The 15,976-nt window shown below is 31.8% G+C and overlaps 2 protein-coding genes across 2 annotated transcripts; both read left to right on the forward strand.

Annotated features, from left to right (window-relative positions):
• Nucleotides 1–4,876: 4,876 nt before the first annotated feature.
• LOC106423905 (CDGSH iron-sulfur domain-containing protein NEET) lies at nt 4,877–6,071 on the forward strand. Its single transcript, XM_013864656.3, has 2 exons — nt 4,877–5,282; nt 5,817–6,071. The coding sequence occupies exons 1-2, from the start codon at nt 5,059–5,061 to the stop codon at nt 5,917–5,919; spliced, it is 327 nt and encodes a 108-aa protein (XP_013720110.1). The 5' UTR covers nt 4,877–5,058; the 3' UTR covers nt 5,920–6,071.
• Nucleotides 6,072–11,521: 5,450 nt separating this feature from the next.
• On the forward strand, nt 11,522–13,578 carry BNAC09G28090D. The gene is made up of 3 exons (XM_013864615.3): nt 11,522–12,630; nt 12,757–12,905; nt 13,154–13,578. Exons 1-3 carry the CDS (start codon nt 11,770–11,772, stop codon nt 13,401–13,403), a joined length of 1,260 nt encoding a protein of 419 aa, XP_013720069.1. The 5' UTR covers nt 11,522–11,769; the 3' UTR covers nt 13,404–13,578.
• Nucleotides 13,579–15,976: the final 2,398 nt, after the last annotated feature.

Here is a 15,976-nt window from a genome sequence, read left to right on the forward strand (position 1 = left end):
CCGTTTCCGAGACGCAGCTGCGGTGAAAGGTTACAGCGACGATTCAGCCGCTGATTAGACAAACGATTACCAGATCATAGACCATGAAGATAAAGAAAAGCAAAAGCGTTCCAAACGGGGATGGTGCGGCGTCAAGGAGCTGGAGTTTCAGCGATCCGGAATCACGTAGGAAAAGAAGAGTAGCTGGCTATAAGGTTTACTCAGTTAAACAGAAGATGAAGGGATCCATTAGAAAATGCTTTAAATGGTTCAAAGACATTATAGGTGCTTCTTGAAATATTGTGACTTTTCTTTCTCAATATATATATATAAATATGTAAAACGGTGAATCTATTTGTGTTGAGTTTACTAAATATCTGCAATACATACAAGAAAAACAAGAACTGAGTTTTCATTTGTAAGATATACTCTTTGAATGAGACCAGCTCCATATCTACCTGTGAATCTGATTATATACTTCAAGATTACAAGTATTATATAGTATACAAGCAATTTCATTTTAACTTTCACATTTTATAATTAGAAATAGCTACAGTAGTTGTTACAATTGTTGCAATAGTGATGATAATAATATTTAGCTTTTATTGCAAAAAATACATAAAACATCATTAGTTCTCTAATAACACACGAGCATCAATATTCTCCATCTAAATATTATTTTTCTTATTTTTCACCAGTGTTTATGAATGTATGTAAAACATATGTAGAGTTATAAGAGTGCAATCACTCGAATAAGATTCTAGCGTTATCATGTTCACTAATCCTGTGATTATATACATAAAAGAAGAAAGGTTAAGTTTTTAAGTTTTGTAACTATGGGTACATATCTGTGAGTTCACATAAAACAAGGGACCAGAAAAGAAAATATAAAACCTTTGTGTTATGTAAAACACATGTAGATATGAAAAAGTGCAATGACTCACCTAAAATTCTACAATTTGTGAGTTTCATCATCTCTAAGTCAAATTTGTAACAGTGACTGAATAAATAAAGATGAATAAAAGGTTATGTTCTTACAATTTGTAACTATGAGTACACATTTGTGAATTTCAATAAAACTAAGTGACTGGAAAAGAAAAACCATAAAATCCCGACCCCACGCCACGCCGTACTCTAAAAGCCATCAACCTCTTTGAAGCACTTATTTTTAAATATAGTTAAATTTTATATAATCTCATTTTAAAAAACCACTAATTTTAATAATTTCAAGTTTGCTATAACTGAGAACAATTAAAAAATTATTTAATTTAACAATTTCTACTTTTTAAATGATCCAAATGCAATAAATATGTTTTTAAAAATAAATGCTAAATAAACTATATGGGATACATGAATGACGGGGAAATTGATTTTTTTTAGAACAACCGTTGCATTAAACTTAAAACAGTCCAGTACATAACACGATAAGGAACAGAAAGTGTATTCTTTGCCAATTAGTCAGCAGTCATGTTGTTTCTTCTCGAAAGACAATTTATGAAGAAACTGAGATACAAATGCAGCAAATGAACAAAAAAAAACAGCCAAAGAAAAAAAAAGCCTGTGACTGGGATAAACACTTTAGATGATGAAAACAAAAAAAAATAAAAAAAAAAAAAATATTAGTTGAGAAAAAAAAATTATCGGTGCAACACATCACAAAAAGAAATAAAAACCATGATTTGGGTCAACTAAACGTTACTAAAACTAAAAGCATCACATAAGAAACAAATGTTATGAAAGGAGACAAAACTCATTGTACGCAGCCAAATACCACAAATGCACCACATAAGAAGCAAAACAAATGATGATAAAGAAAGATACCAAATGAAGAGAAGATGAGATGTAATATATTCATCGAAAGCATAATCATTATTTGAAAAAATACGACATCAAATAAACCACACAATGTAAATTACTCTGCCAACAAAATAAATACAAAACGCCAACAGCAAAAAGAAGTAGCACAATTCATCACGACACCACAACCCTGTTATAATACAAATTTTGAAAAATTAATGACCAGGCCAAAACACAAACTTCACAAACAAGGCATCCCATTGACACATTAAGATAGAGCAACAATAATGTCCATTTCCCCGCACTTTGCTCAAACTTGATTTAATCTTTTATACGAAGAAGTGTGGATAGAGGTTTAATAGTAGAAATTCTGAAGCTGGCCTTGGTTGGCTAGCGTAATGTTATTGCTTTGATTTCTTGAGTATTTTTTGTGTGCTTCTCATTTTCTGCTTCACAGTCTTGACATCAGAAGCAGTGTGTGCAAAGACTATTTGTAGAAAACATTTGCTAACTAGACATAAGAGATATACAAACTTTATGTTAACTATTAAATCTAGAGAAAACGGCCACATGACTAATATGACTAAAGTATTACCATAACTTAAATATATCAACGTGTAAATAAATTTTGAACTTCTTAAAAATTCAGACATCATACATTTTGTTTAAATTTTTGTTATGTTTTTACATATTAAAGTTTTAAATTTTTTGATGTTTCATGATTAAAATGGATTGTTTAAAACTTTACAGTCAAAACTGCTATTGAATGATAAAAAGATTTTGATAAATACTATTTTGAATATTTTGACATCCTAAGGGAAATATTTTGAAAATGCTCTTTTAAGTTACTTTTAAATTATTTTATTATTTTTGACATATATAGTATTAGCGTTCTATGATTTTTTTTGTTCTTTTTGTTTTGATAGTTTTTTTCAAAAAATGATTTATATCTTTTTATTTGCTTTTGAAATTACAGTTTTTAATAAAAAGTAAAATTTAAGAAAAAAACTAAGATATCAATTTGACAATTTTATTGGTGATTTTTATTATTTATTAGTATAAATGATATGTTATTAGTATAAACATAAGAGAGAGAGGCTAATTTTATGTTAACTGTTAAATCTAGGGAAAATGGCCACATGTCTAATATGACTAAAGTATTACCATAACTTAAATATATCAACATGTAAATAAATTTTGAACTTCTTAAAAATTTAGACATCATACATATTGTTTAAATTTTTGTTATGTTTTTACATATTAAAGTTTTAATTTTTTTGATGTTTCATGATTAAAATGGATTGTTTATAACCTTACAGTTAAAACTGCTAACGAATGATAAAAAGATTTTGATAAATACTATTTTGAATATTTTGACATGCTTAAGGAAATGTTTTGAAAATTCTCTTTTAATTTATTTATATTATTTTGACATATATAGTTTTAGCGTTTTATGATTTTTTTCTTTTTGTTATTTTTTTTGGATTTATCTTTTTATTTGATTCTGAAAATTACAGTTTTTAATAAAAAGTAACATTTAAGAAAACAACTAAGATATCAATTAGACAATTTTATTGGTGAGTGTTATTATTTATTAGTATAAATGACATGTTATTATTTAGTATAAAATATGAGCTATTTTTTTTTGTTTATGTAGATATTCTTAAAACCTTTAAATCAATTATATTTTATATATTAAGGTAGGTCTTCGCTACGTGCGGGATGTTGATAGTCATGTGATGTATGTAATTATATTATTGTATATTTTCATAAAATTGAACTTGGTAACTACATAAAGAAATATTTGTAAAATTTAATGTTTATTTATGTTGGTCGGAGTTTGAGAAAACATGAAAAAGTAATATCTTAAATGGATTTTTTTTTGTTCTTGAGAATTTTTTACTATTTTGAAAAAAATAATAGTTAACACCTGTGTTACAACTTTTTGTTTTTCTTTTTCAAGTTGCAATCGAAGGTATACCATGTGGATTTTTTTTTCCTTTCCCAAATTGTAACATAATCTATTGTTTGTTTCAAATTATGTAATGTAACATCCAATTCTTAATATATAATTAAAACATAGATTAATTAACAAAAGAAAATTAAGAAGTAATATTTTGAAAAATAAAATATATTTTTGAAAAAATAAAATCATATTTTGAAAATTAACAAGTAATATTTATTTTAAAAATTATAATTTTCAGATAACATGGTTTATTTAGTCTAATTATATTAAATATTTACTCTAACTACTTGAATTATTTGTTAATTTTCATACGGGCGGGCCGGCCTTGGTATATCATATACAATAGATAAGATTGAATTTTTTGGTTTATTTACCCTAAAATGATTGCGAATAAAACAAGAGCAGCCATTTGATTTATATTCGGATGTCAATTACATAATAGTAACTGTTCTCTTAATTATTTAATATATAATTATTATTTTATTATTTCATAATATGCAGAAAAATATAAAATAAGTAATAAATATAAAATATTTTATTCTGCACAAGGCGCGGATTTTAACCTAAAGTATGTATCTCTTTAATAATTTTAAATCTTAAACATTTTTTAAATCTCAAGCCAAAACAAAATAACGAAATGAGAATAAATTCAAAAATCAATATTTATATCGAGCAATAACCGAAATGAAAAAAGTGACACAAAAATGAAAAAAATATTGAAGATAGATAGGATTGGCACGTGAACGTAAACTTCTCATAACCATAATTAACTTTTAAATTGCTAAATTATGATATAAAACCGAGCTGACATAGTTTCATTGTAACCAAATAGTAGGCCTGAGATTCTTCGGCCTGAAATTCTTCGGCCTGAACATAGATTCTTATGCGATAAGTGATTTTTTGACCCAAAATATTTTAAAAAATAGAATAATCTCATCAGTAAACAAATTATGTAATTAACAAAAAAGTTTTTAAAAAATTGTTTAAGGGCTAAAAATATTAATTCGATCAAGAACATAAATTTTATTTTTCTATGCTATAATTTTTAAATAATTTTCATATAAATTTACCATGCGCGAAGCAAATGTATTATTAGAATATTATAAATGCGATGTAATCTAATAAATGTAGCAAAGTTAGCTTTTACACCACACGTTTGATACAAACACTTCACGACGTCGTTTAGTAGAGAGAGCGTGACGGCCACAAGCTCTACGTCCTTTTACCTTTCACATATCTTTTTTCTTTCTTAATAAACAAATCTCTGTTTCTCTCTTCAGTAAAGCATTGCCACACAGAGAGACAGAGAGTTATCTATGGCTATCAGCATGAGCACGTTTGGCTTAGGGCTATGTTACACCGGGCAGCTTCCATTCAGGCGAGTCACCGGTGAAACGGGGAGGAAGCAGCAGAGAATGGCAGTGGTGAGAGCAGAAGGCGGAGGAGGAGGAATCAATCCGGAGATCAGAAAGAACGAGGAGAAGGTGGTGGACTCTGTCGTGGTAACCGAGCTTTCCAAAAACATAACTCCATATTGCAGGTTTCTCTTTTTTTTTTCCAAACCAAAATAAGAATACTTTGCTGCTTTTATGAATTTGAAGTTTGAACTATCTTTTATTAATATCACCATACAAGATTACATATTAGTATACTTTTTCGGTATATTTAAGTATACTAACAATCCATATCTTAAGTTATGGCTACGTTCCTTTCAAATTGTGTTAATTTAAAATCATCATTATTAAATAAAACATTGACGACAAAATAAACAGAAAACATTATTAATATTTATAAATTTTAATCAAAATGGCTAAATATAAGATTTTCGTTTATAATATCAAAATTGTTTTAAAAGGTAAATTTTTGTGGGTCAATTTGAATATGAAATATATATATGTATATATATGTATGTATGCAAACATATAAACGTAAACCTATAAAAATGTAAACACAAACAATTAAAGGCTAAAGCTTTCTTTGGTAAGACTTTGCTAAATAGGTTTACGTGTATGATATTATATTTGTATTAATTTTATTATATTATATTTGTATTAATTAATTTAATGTATGGTAGGTGTTGGAGGTCGGGGACATTTCCTTTGTGTGATGGGAGTCATACGAAGCACAACAAAGCTAATGGAGATAACGTTGGCCCTCTCCTTCTTAAAAAGCAGTAGCTTTTGTTTCTTTCATTAATTAGGATCTCAAAAATTATCTTTGATGTAATGTATTAAGGTGTACTTAGTCCAAATATTATCTATTCAGTTATTCAATCATGTGAAATTTCCTTTGAACAATATTTTTTTTTATATATCAAATAGTTTGGGTAGATCACTGTTATTAACTAGTTTCACATCTAGTGCCGGTTCGGAGTCCAGCGGTGCCTAAAGCACATTCAAAAAATGTTACCCCTTAGTTACAAATTTTTTGTTTTTGCATTTTTAACATTATTAAAATTTACATTTTTATAAGAAAGTACATAAATATCAATAATTTTTTTGCAAATTTTCTTTCAAAGTTATTCACAAATTTTGAATAACCAAGTGTTTTAACTAGTTCATGTTCTATTAATATTATAGACAATACGTTTAATAACCTATGAAACATATTCGAACGTAAATAATTTTGTTGAACTTTAGTTTTAAAAAACTAAACATTAAAGCGAGAGATATAACAATTCCAGCAACAGTCACTGAACAATGGAGAACATAGATAATTAAATATGGTCAATTTTGAATTAGTAGAATACAATAAATAATTGGAGAACATAGACTAGATTTTTATATATTTACTCTCTATATTTAATGTTCTATATACTAAAAATAAACAAAGATTCTATTAAAAGCAATCGTATTTGTTACCACTCATTCACTACAAAAAAACAAGTGTTTTCCTACTGCAAAATTAGTAGGAAATCAGTCGGTAAATCTAGTTTTATGACTGATTAGCGACTGATTCATGTCGTCGTAATAGTGCTCGTCGCTAAATTTATCTGTCGGTAATCAGTCGTTAAATACCGACTGATTTACGACCAATATATCAGTAGCTAAAGTGGTCGCTATTCAGGCGCTGATTTTAGCGACCGATTTGCGACTACTATTATAAACATATTTACAAAATATAAATAAAAAATATTTATGCATTTGGTTACTAATTAAAATCGGGTTATTAGTTGAAATGGTTGATTAATTTAAACCGGTTTGCAAAATTAAAATTTTACCGAATAAATTTTTATTTATAAATTAAGATTGGTTTTCAATTACTGAACTTTCTAAACCGGTTTACATAACCACACCTAACCAGAACTTAAAAAAAAAAACTAAACCTAAATTAAAAAAGGGGAATTGGTCTGTATAGCCTTCAAACAAATTATAATTCATTAGATAACTAAAACCCCTAATTTTCATCTACAGTATATATATTTTATGTAATAATGCTATATTACCTTTCAATTCAACATGTGTAACCTACTGATAATTATTTATTAAATAAATAATTTAATAAATTGTGGTTATCATTGTTCCACATCTCTTCTTCTTCTTCCTCTTCTCCTCCAATCTCTGTTTTTTTTTCATACATACGAACACAAACCACTAGACGAAGAAAGAACATGGATATTGGGCTTGTGGAATTGAGTTTGGAGGAGAAGATGGCCCGATTTGTTTTATTTTTTAGTTTTTTTTAATGTTGTTGATCTATATTTTTTTGGTTGTTATTTAAATTGTTATAGTATGTTGTATTGATATGGTATGGTGAAGAATAATTACTCTGAACAAGTGAATGCGTGTATCACCACCATGTCTGTAAAAAGGGGAAAATGTGAAGAAGATGAACTCGCCGACTATACTATATGTAGTGAAAGCAAATTATAGTATAGTACGATTCTTATATTTTTGTACAATTCGCAAGTACCAAACTAAAAAGTACGCTACGGTTGTTTTATTATTGTACCATCGATTGTTTGATAAATTCATTATTTATCAATTTCTTGTTTACAACTATATGTACTATACTATGTATTTTGTTCTATACTATTTGGGTTTAGAGTTTATACTTAGGTTTAGGGTTTAATGATTAAGATTTAGGGTTTAGTATTTGGAAGGTGGGGGTTGAGGTTTGAGTTTAGTGATATGTCCCATTCGACGATTAATAAAGAGTGTTCTTTTTTGCTCACCAATTTGTACTATACTATGTATTTTGTTCCATTCTATTTGGGTTTAAAGTCTATACTTGGGTTTAGGGTTTAGGGTTTAGTGATTAGGATTTAGAGTTTAGTATTTGGAAGGTGGGAGTTTAGGTTTGGGTTTAGTGATAGCATTTTTGGGTTTAGTATTCAAAAGTTAGGTCTGAGTTTAGCATTGAAGAATTTTGTTTGGATTTAGTTTAATATTACATAATATTATATACTATTTTCATATTTTGATAATTGGGTTTAAAGTTTATATTTGGGTTTAGAGTTCAGTAATTAAGATTTAGGGTTTAGTATTTAGATGGAAATGTGATGTTTAAAGTTTAGGGTTTAGTATTTAGGAGTTGAGGTTTAGAGTAAAATTTAGTATTTACTAGACGTGAGTGGATTTTGAATCCTATTAATTTTAGTGATATAATATAGAGAAATCAGATATATATTTATGTGTTAAACAAAAGTGTGGTGTTGATTGTATTACGTGTGATAATTAATTGTGGGGTGTTAAAATATTGATGTCATTAGTTTCTCTCTCTATTACTATTACTGGCAACTTAAAAAAAAAATAAAAGAGGTAATAGCTGATAAACATAATTGTTATGGACTTTATTATGTCAAAATGTTCTGCACTTAATTTCAAATTTGGTCATTTGGCAAATGCACCCATTAAAAAAAAACTAGACCAAATCTTCTCTCAGCCGCCCATCGTGTTGTCTTCTCCATTATAGCCGGCGAGGTGAGCAGAGGCGAAACGCAGCGGCAACGTCGGAGAGCATAACCGGAGACGCAAAGGAGAGAAGCTCGGGATTTGCCACCGCCGTCGTCCTTTTCCTCTGTCTTCTTTGTTTCCGAGACTGAGGGAGAGAAGCTCGAGATTTGCCACCGTCATTTTCCTCCTCCTCCGCTGTCTTCTCCGTCTCCGGTTACGCTCTCTGCCTTCTCCGTCTCCAGTCACGCTCTGTGAAACGCCTGTGGGTTCTTCTTGACAAGCGCCGGTGGGATCTTCTTGACAAGCGCCGGTGGGTTCTTCTCTGTCAAGCGACGGTGGGTTCTTCGCTGTCTAAACGCCGTGGGTTGAGAAGGGAGGAGACGCCATGGGTTGAGCAACGGAGAAGACGCCGTGGGTTGAGAAAGGGAGGAGACGCCGTGGGTTGAGCAGAGTGAAGTCTGACACACGAACAAAATATAGTGAAGCGAACGAGTTTTTTTTCGTCGTCTGACAATTATTGAAGAGAACAAGTTAGATGTGTCGTTCAAAACAAAACAAAAAACAAGTTGGTTGTTTCTTTGTGGTGGGTAGAAGAACAAAACAAAAGATAGAAGTTGAGATTAAATCTCCCCCATTTGATTAAACTTTAATCAATGGTTGTTATGAATCTGACACCATCCTTGCTATTTGATATCAACCAATGAAAAAAGATTAGTCTCAGACTATCAGATCCAAAACAAAGACCGTCAGATCCAAAACAATCAATGGTCAGAAAATATTATCCTAATTTTTAAAATATTGAGTAATAAGACAAAGGGAAACAAATCTTCATTTGTAATTATATTAAAATCAACATATGGTTATTAAAGATTAACCAATTAACTTAAAATTCAATATATTTCATTTAATATTGTTTATAAATCTGTAATTGTATTATTATACTAATTTTTTTATAACAATTAAGTTATACATTTACATTAACAAGCATTTGTGTTTAGATTTATGATTTGGAGTATTAGATTTAAGTTTGGTGTTTAAAGTTTGGAATTATATAGTATTTGGAAATTAGATTAAAATTTAAAATTTAATTTCAAAGATATTCCATTTTTAGTTTAAGTTTAGGATTAGATATTAGAGTATGAAATATTAGAGTTGGTTGTGTGAAGAATTAAATTTTAAGTTTAGTGTATATGGAGTATAAGGGTTTGGTGTATAGCACTTTGGGTTATAGATTTAAGATTTGAGATCACTTATTGAAAAAATAATTTTAAAGTTTAAGATTACTTTGTAGTATTTGGAGTATGTGGTTTAGTGTTTTATAATATAAGATTTATATTTAAATTTGAAATTCTAGATTTGCTATTTGTGATTTGGAGAATATGGTTTAGGTTTAGAGATTATAGTTTGGTGTATAGTATTTGGGTTATAAATCAAAGTTTTGATGTTAAACTTTATATTTAAGTTTTGGAGTTTAGGTTTTAAAATATTATAACTGGAGTTTATATTTATGATATAGGATTTTGAGAAATGTTTTTTAGGGTTTAGATTAATATTTAAAGTGTGAAAAGTTTATAGTCTAATTTAAGGTTTATATTTAAAATTTAGAGTTTAAAAATATTTTTAGGGTTTAGGGTATGAGATTTATGTTTAGGGTACCATTTTCCGACTAATTTCTGACTAATTTCCGACTAATTTTCGACCGATCTTGCGACTGATATATTCAATCGTAAATATTTGGTATACCTACCTCCAAAACAACATTCACGTGTTTTATACCGATTTTTAAAGACTGAAAAATGATTTTTTTTTCTACCCACATATTCAGTCGGTAATCAGTCGCTAAATTAGCGACCGATTGCCGACTGTAATTTACCGACTATATATTAGCTACACTTTAATCGCTAATTTCTGACTAAACTGCGACGTTACTCCGTAGTCGTTACTTAACGACTGTTTAGCTACTGAGTTTTTTTGGTGGCAAGTCAGTCGCAAATCAGTCGGTAAATTTAGCGACTGCAATTGTGGTCGGAAAAAACAGTCGGTAAATCCGTGTTTTCTTGGAGTGATTTACTTGCAATCATTATTAAAAGAAGACTTAATGAGATACAAAAGGAAGCAATCGAACTCTACATCTGTAGGAAAACAAGATAAGTTAACAGACCACCAGACCAAAGAGATGTTTCAAAATATGGTGCTCCCAAAATGTTAATAATATTTGGCGCCTAAAATCTAAGCTTTATGAGTTTTACCCCAAGGTAATCGCATCAACTATTTATATGCTCATAATAGAACTATTTAAATATGATAGTTTTGTTGTGAAACTAGTTGAATCAAAGGTAGCAAAAGGAAAAAATTGACAACAAATGTAGCAAATGTGTGAGGGAGAAAATTGTTTATAGCATATCAATGATATCGTATTCGTACACCAGTGAAACTAGTTAAACTCCCTGTTCGGGAACGCGCTGGATGCTAGTTGGGCGGTTGAGTTGGACCTAGCGCTTAGAGAGAAAATCGGAGAGTAATCAGGGCCTAGTTTTTTAATATTATTTTATAACAAATATAGATATATAAACAAAATATAGATATGAACATCAAAATACAGTTGTAAACAGTATAAAATGCCGTGGTTTTCAAACCGATTAATCGCTAAACCGACCGGTTATCTGGTTTGCCAATTAGTTAAGGCGATTTGGCCTTAGTCGCGGCATTTGCTTGCCGCCGAGTGCCTAGACGGCCGGTTACGCGGCTAGGCGCCCACGTTTTCGAACAGGGGTTAAACTATTATATGCTCACATGTACATGTATTGAAAATTTGAGGGAGGAAATGTTTGATATGCTCACTAATAGACCTATTTATTTATATTCTAGATAAAATATTAATCCCATTAGTCAAAGAAAAAACATATCACTTGCGATTTAAATCTCGAAACAAAGAACCGGGATTCATCCGGTTACTTTGCAAATCTCACCGGTTCCGCATCTCGGCGGCGTCCTCCCCTGGCTGACACGACTTCTTCATGTTTCTTCTTCTCCACTTTTCTCGAATCTTCTTCAAATCTCCCCAATAAAATCTTTAGTCTCCACCCATCTTCCTTGTTTCCCCTCTAACATCTTCAACCTCCGTTCTCAGCAATGTCATGGTACGGAAGAACCAAACTGGTGTTCGACTCCCTGCGACGGAACCTAAACCCAACTGGGAAGTTTTCTGGGTTCTCCTCAATCGCTTCCGGCGAAGTAGGGTTACGATCATGGACAAACACCAACAGGGTCGCTTACAATCCGTTTCTGAGTCAAGCCAAGAGAAGCTACTACGTTGATCGTTACCAAGTTCGTCACTTTAAGCCACGTGGACCCAGAAAGTGGCTCCAAAACCCTAGGGCTGTCTGGACGGTGGTGCTCGTCGGTTCCGGAGTTCTTATCACTCTCTACTTCGGGAACTTGGAGACTGTTCCTTACACAAAGCGAACACATTTCGTTCTCTTGTCCAAATCCATGGAGAAGCGTATTGGTGAATCCCAGTTTGAGCAGATTAAGAAAACTTACAAAGGGAAAGTCCTCCCTGCAATCCACCCTGAGAGCATTAGGGTTAGGTTGATAGCTAAAGATGTCATTGATGCTTTGCAGAGAGGTTTGAGTCACGAGCATGTGTGGAGTGATTTAGGGTATGGTTCGATGGATAGCACTGCGAGGGGTAGTGATAGGGGAGTGAAGGAGGTGGGTATGGCTTTGAGTGAAGATGGTGAAGAGACGTTGAGTGGGATGAGATGGTCGAAAGATGATCAGATTCTTGATGATAAATGGATTCAAGAAAGCAGGAAGAAAGATACCAAGGGAGAGAGTGCTCATCTTGAAGGGATTAATTGGGAGGTGATTGTGGTTAACGAGCCTATGGTTAACGCCTTTTGCTTGCCCGCTGGGAAGATTGTTGTCTTCACTGGTTTGCTTGATCATTTCAAGTCTGATGCTGAAGTTGCTACTGTCATCGGGCACGAGGTACATAACAGCCTCATCCTCTTGTTTGTCATACATAGGAACATTGATATTTCTAGACCAAATAAGTTTCTGGAACAAAAGCATGGTTTTTTACTGATTGTTTTATTGTGGTGTATATCTGATTAGGTTGGTCATGCTGTGGCTAGACATGTAGCGGAGGGGATAACAAAGAACTTATGGTTCGCAATCCTTCAACTGGTTCTGTATCAGTTTGTCATGCCTGATCTTGTGAACACAATGTCTGCCCTTTTCTTGAGGCTTCCTTTCTCCAGAAAGTACATTCTCTTCCTTTCTCTCTTGTTGTCTCTTTTCCATCCTTTGCTTTTAGTACAATAACTCACAAGATAAACTTAGGAAAGTTTAGCCTTTGAGGGGATTTTGGGTTCAGTTTTGCAAATGATTCGATAAATTTTGTTTAATCATCCTGTGAACCATTAGGAGAAATGAAGAAGAGAAGGAACGATATGTGTATGTGTTTGATCAAGTAAAAAAAGTTCTGATGTGTGTGTTTGGTTAATGGCAGGATGGAGATTGAGGCCGATTACATTGGTTTGCTATTGCTTGCATCTGCGGGCTACGACCCACGAATAGCTCCCAAAGTGTATGAGAAGCTGGGGAAGCTCGGGGGAGATGTGGCACTTGGGGAATATTTATCGACACATCCTTCGGGAAAGAAGAGATCACAGCTTCTGGCTCAGGCCAATGTGATGGAAGAAGCACTTATGATCTATAGAGAAGTCCAATCGGGTCGTGGCATTGAAGGCTTTCTGTAGTCTTCTAGGCCATTCATCTCGCCTGAGTCTCTTTGTACTTTTCACCTTCCCTTTTATTATGTTTTAAAAGGAAGAATATGTAGTTGGCTTGCATCAATTGCACTTTTTTCTTTTGATCGTTAATTGTATTATAACATCTATCTAGGCCCAATATATTATTGCCAAGTGCTTGACATTTGTAATGGTTAAATGAAGAGACCATATTAAAATGTCGGATGCAAAATAATCAGTATTCTTCATATAATATAGTTAACAGAAGGTTGAACAAATGTTTTACTACACTCGTCTATCAAATTTCGCAGAGGGTACCAAATTCAAGCAAAATATGGGAGTGGCGTGAAGAGCTTGCGACTCTCCAGTTATTATGGTTATACAGGTAGCATTTTTTAAAAGATAAAAAGATATCATCAGGCAGATTTATGTTCAAAAATAGATTAACGAACGTTCGACATGAAGTTCAGTAATCTAGTCGGAGATCAATCGAATTTTTTTTTAACTTTTAATCGACATGTAAGACGCAATATTTCACTTGGAAAATGTTCTTTCTTTAACAAAAAAATATTTCACTTGGAAATGTCGGTAGTTTAGTTTGGTGCTCAATCTGCAATATTTTGAGTCCTATAACTATAACTTAGAGCCGGTGGGTTTTTTCATTAACAATATTTTTTTTGTCATCTCTCAAATAATTAAAAACATTAAACAAAAATTATGATGTAAGAACATAACTTAAAATATTTATTAACTAAATGTTTTAGCCGAACATGCAAGCATAATATTATTATGAATTTTTTTTTTTTGTCAGCAACAAAAACAGACTTAAACTGACTCTGCAAACCAAAATGGTAGCTCCACATCCATATGGACGATAAACGACAGTTGATTCCTTGCACTGCGTGCTAGGCTGTCCGCCTTAGATATTTGTGCCCGTGGTATATTGATGATTTCTGAGTTCTGTAAGCTCCTCTTCAAGATCTTTATGTCTTCCAAATAACTTGCAAAGGTTGGTCATTCTTCTGGTTCCGAAACCATCTTCATCAACTGAGAACAATTCGTTGCAAATGTAACCGTAAACTGCCTAAGATTCCGCATACATTCCATTGCCAAATCAAAGCCTCGATCTCCGAGTGTAAGGGCGACTGGGCTGCTCTTGTATTCCTCTCTCCCACTAAACCATCAAAATCTTCCAGAGTGCTATACCATCTTTGTCCGGAAAATGGTTCTTTGGTTTTCCATGACCCATCTGTGAAACACCGTTTACTTGGGATAGCTTGTACCATTGGTTCCACCGGCAAGAAAGAATGGTCGAGTGTGTGTATAAGTAAGTTTTGTGCCTCAGCCCAAAGTGATGACTCTGTTTCAGCTAACTTAAGAGTATCCTTATGATCAATATCCAAATTCCTAAAAACTTTATTATTTCGTCCTTTCTAAATATACCATAAGATCCATGCAAATTGATGATCTTCCAACTCCGGAGAAACCATCCAAAATAAATGATCCATGTTCGTAAAGAGAGATTGGGGGGCAAATATTTCTGGGTTTAATGGAATGCTAGAGAGCGCCCAAACCTGAACCGCCGGTGGACATTCAAAGAACACATGATTAATAGATTCCTCAGGGTCTCCACATCTTCCCAAATCGTATCTCCTTGTATACCTCGCGCTCGTAAATTTTTTTTGATCGCAATACATCATGTGACCAATTGCCATAAAAATATTTCATTTTAGGTGGACAATAAACTTTTCAGCAGTGAGCCTTCAATGGATTGACTGAAGGACCATATTCTGGTAACGTTCTCTCTCCATCCGGATACACTCGTTCTAATTGGTATCATGATTTAATCGTGTGTCTTCCAGTATTAGTAAAATGCCATCTATCTCGATCTGATGACGAAAACCGGCTGAGTGGAATACTTTCAATTAATTCCACATCTTGAGGATCCACCAAAGTTCGAATTACCTGTAAATTCCATGTTCTTGATTCTACATTGATGAGAGAATTCACTGTAAGGTCCGGGTAAAGGTTATGTTGAATTTTATTTGTTGGTCTCAGGCGAGTGGATGAGAGCCAAAGGTCATTGATCATGATCCCACCCTTTTGATTAGTCCTTTGCTGACCAGAAATCTAGTCGAAACAATACTACGCCAGCCGTATGACGACGAGTACAATCTAATTGGTTCCAGGGGTGATTATTATGAATACTTATTAGTTTATGTTTTATTAATAAAAGAACAAGCATGATAAGTTATTATTTATGTTTTCAAAAATTTTAAATCAAACATCAAATTATTTATATATAAAAAAATTCCATTAAAATATATATATATATATGTTTATTATTGTGTTAAAATTTAAAAACACTTACATATTAGAAATATTTTAGAAAATATATTTATACAAATGTTTGTATTTGATTAATATTTAATTATAAATTGTTTTATATCTTAATTTTTTAACTTCTATAATAGAAAATATTATCTCAAGATAACAACATAATATATGAAAATTATTAATATTTAATTATAAATTGTTTTATATCTTAATTCTTAACTTTTATAATAGAAAATATTATTTCA

This window comes from Brassica napus, chromosome C9 (genome assembly GCF_020379485.1).
Source record: "Brassica napus cultivar Da-Ae chromosome C9, Da-Ae, whole genome shotgun sequence".
NCBI classification, from domain to species: Eukaryota; Viridiplantae; Streptophyta; class Magnoliopsida; order Brassicales; family Brassicaceae; genus Brassica; species Brassica napus.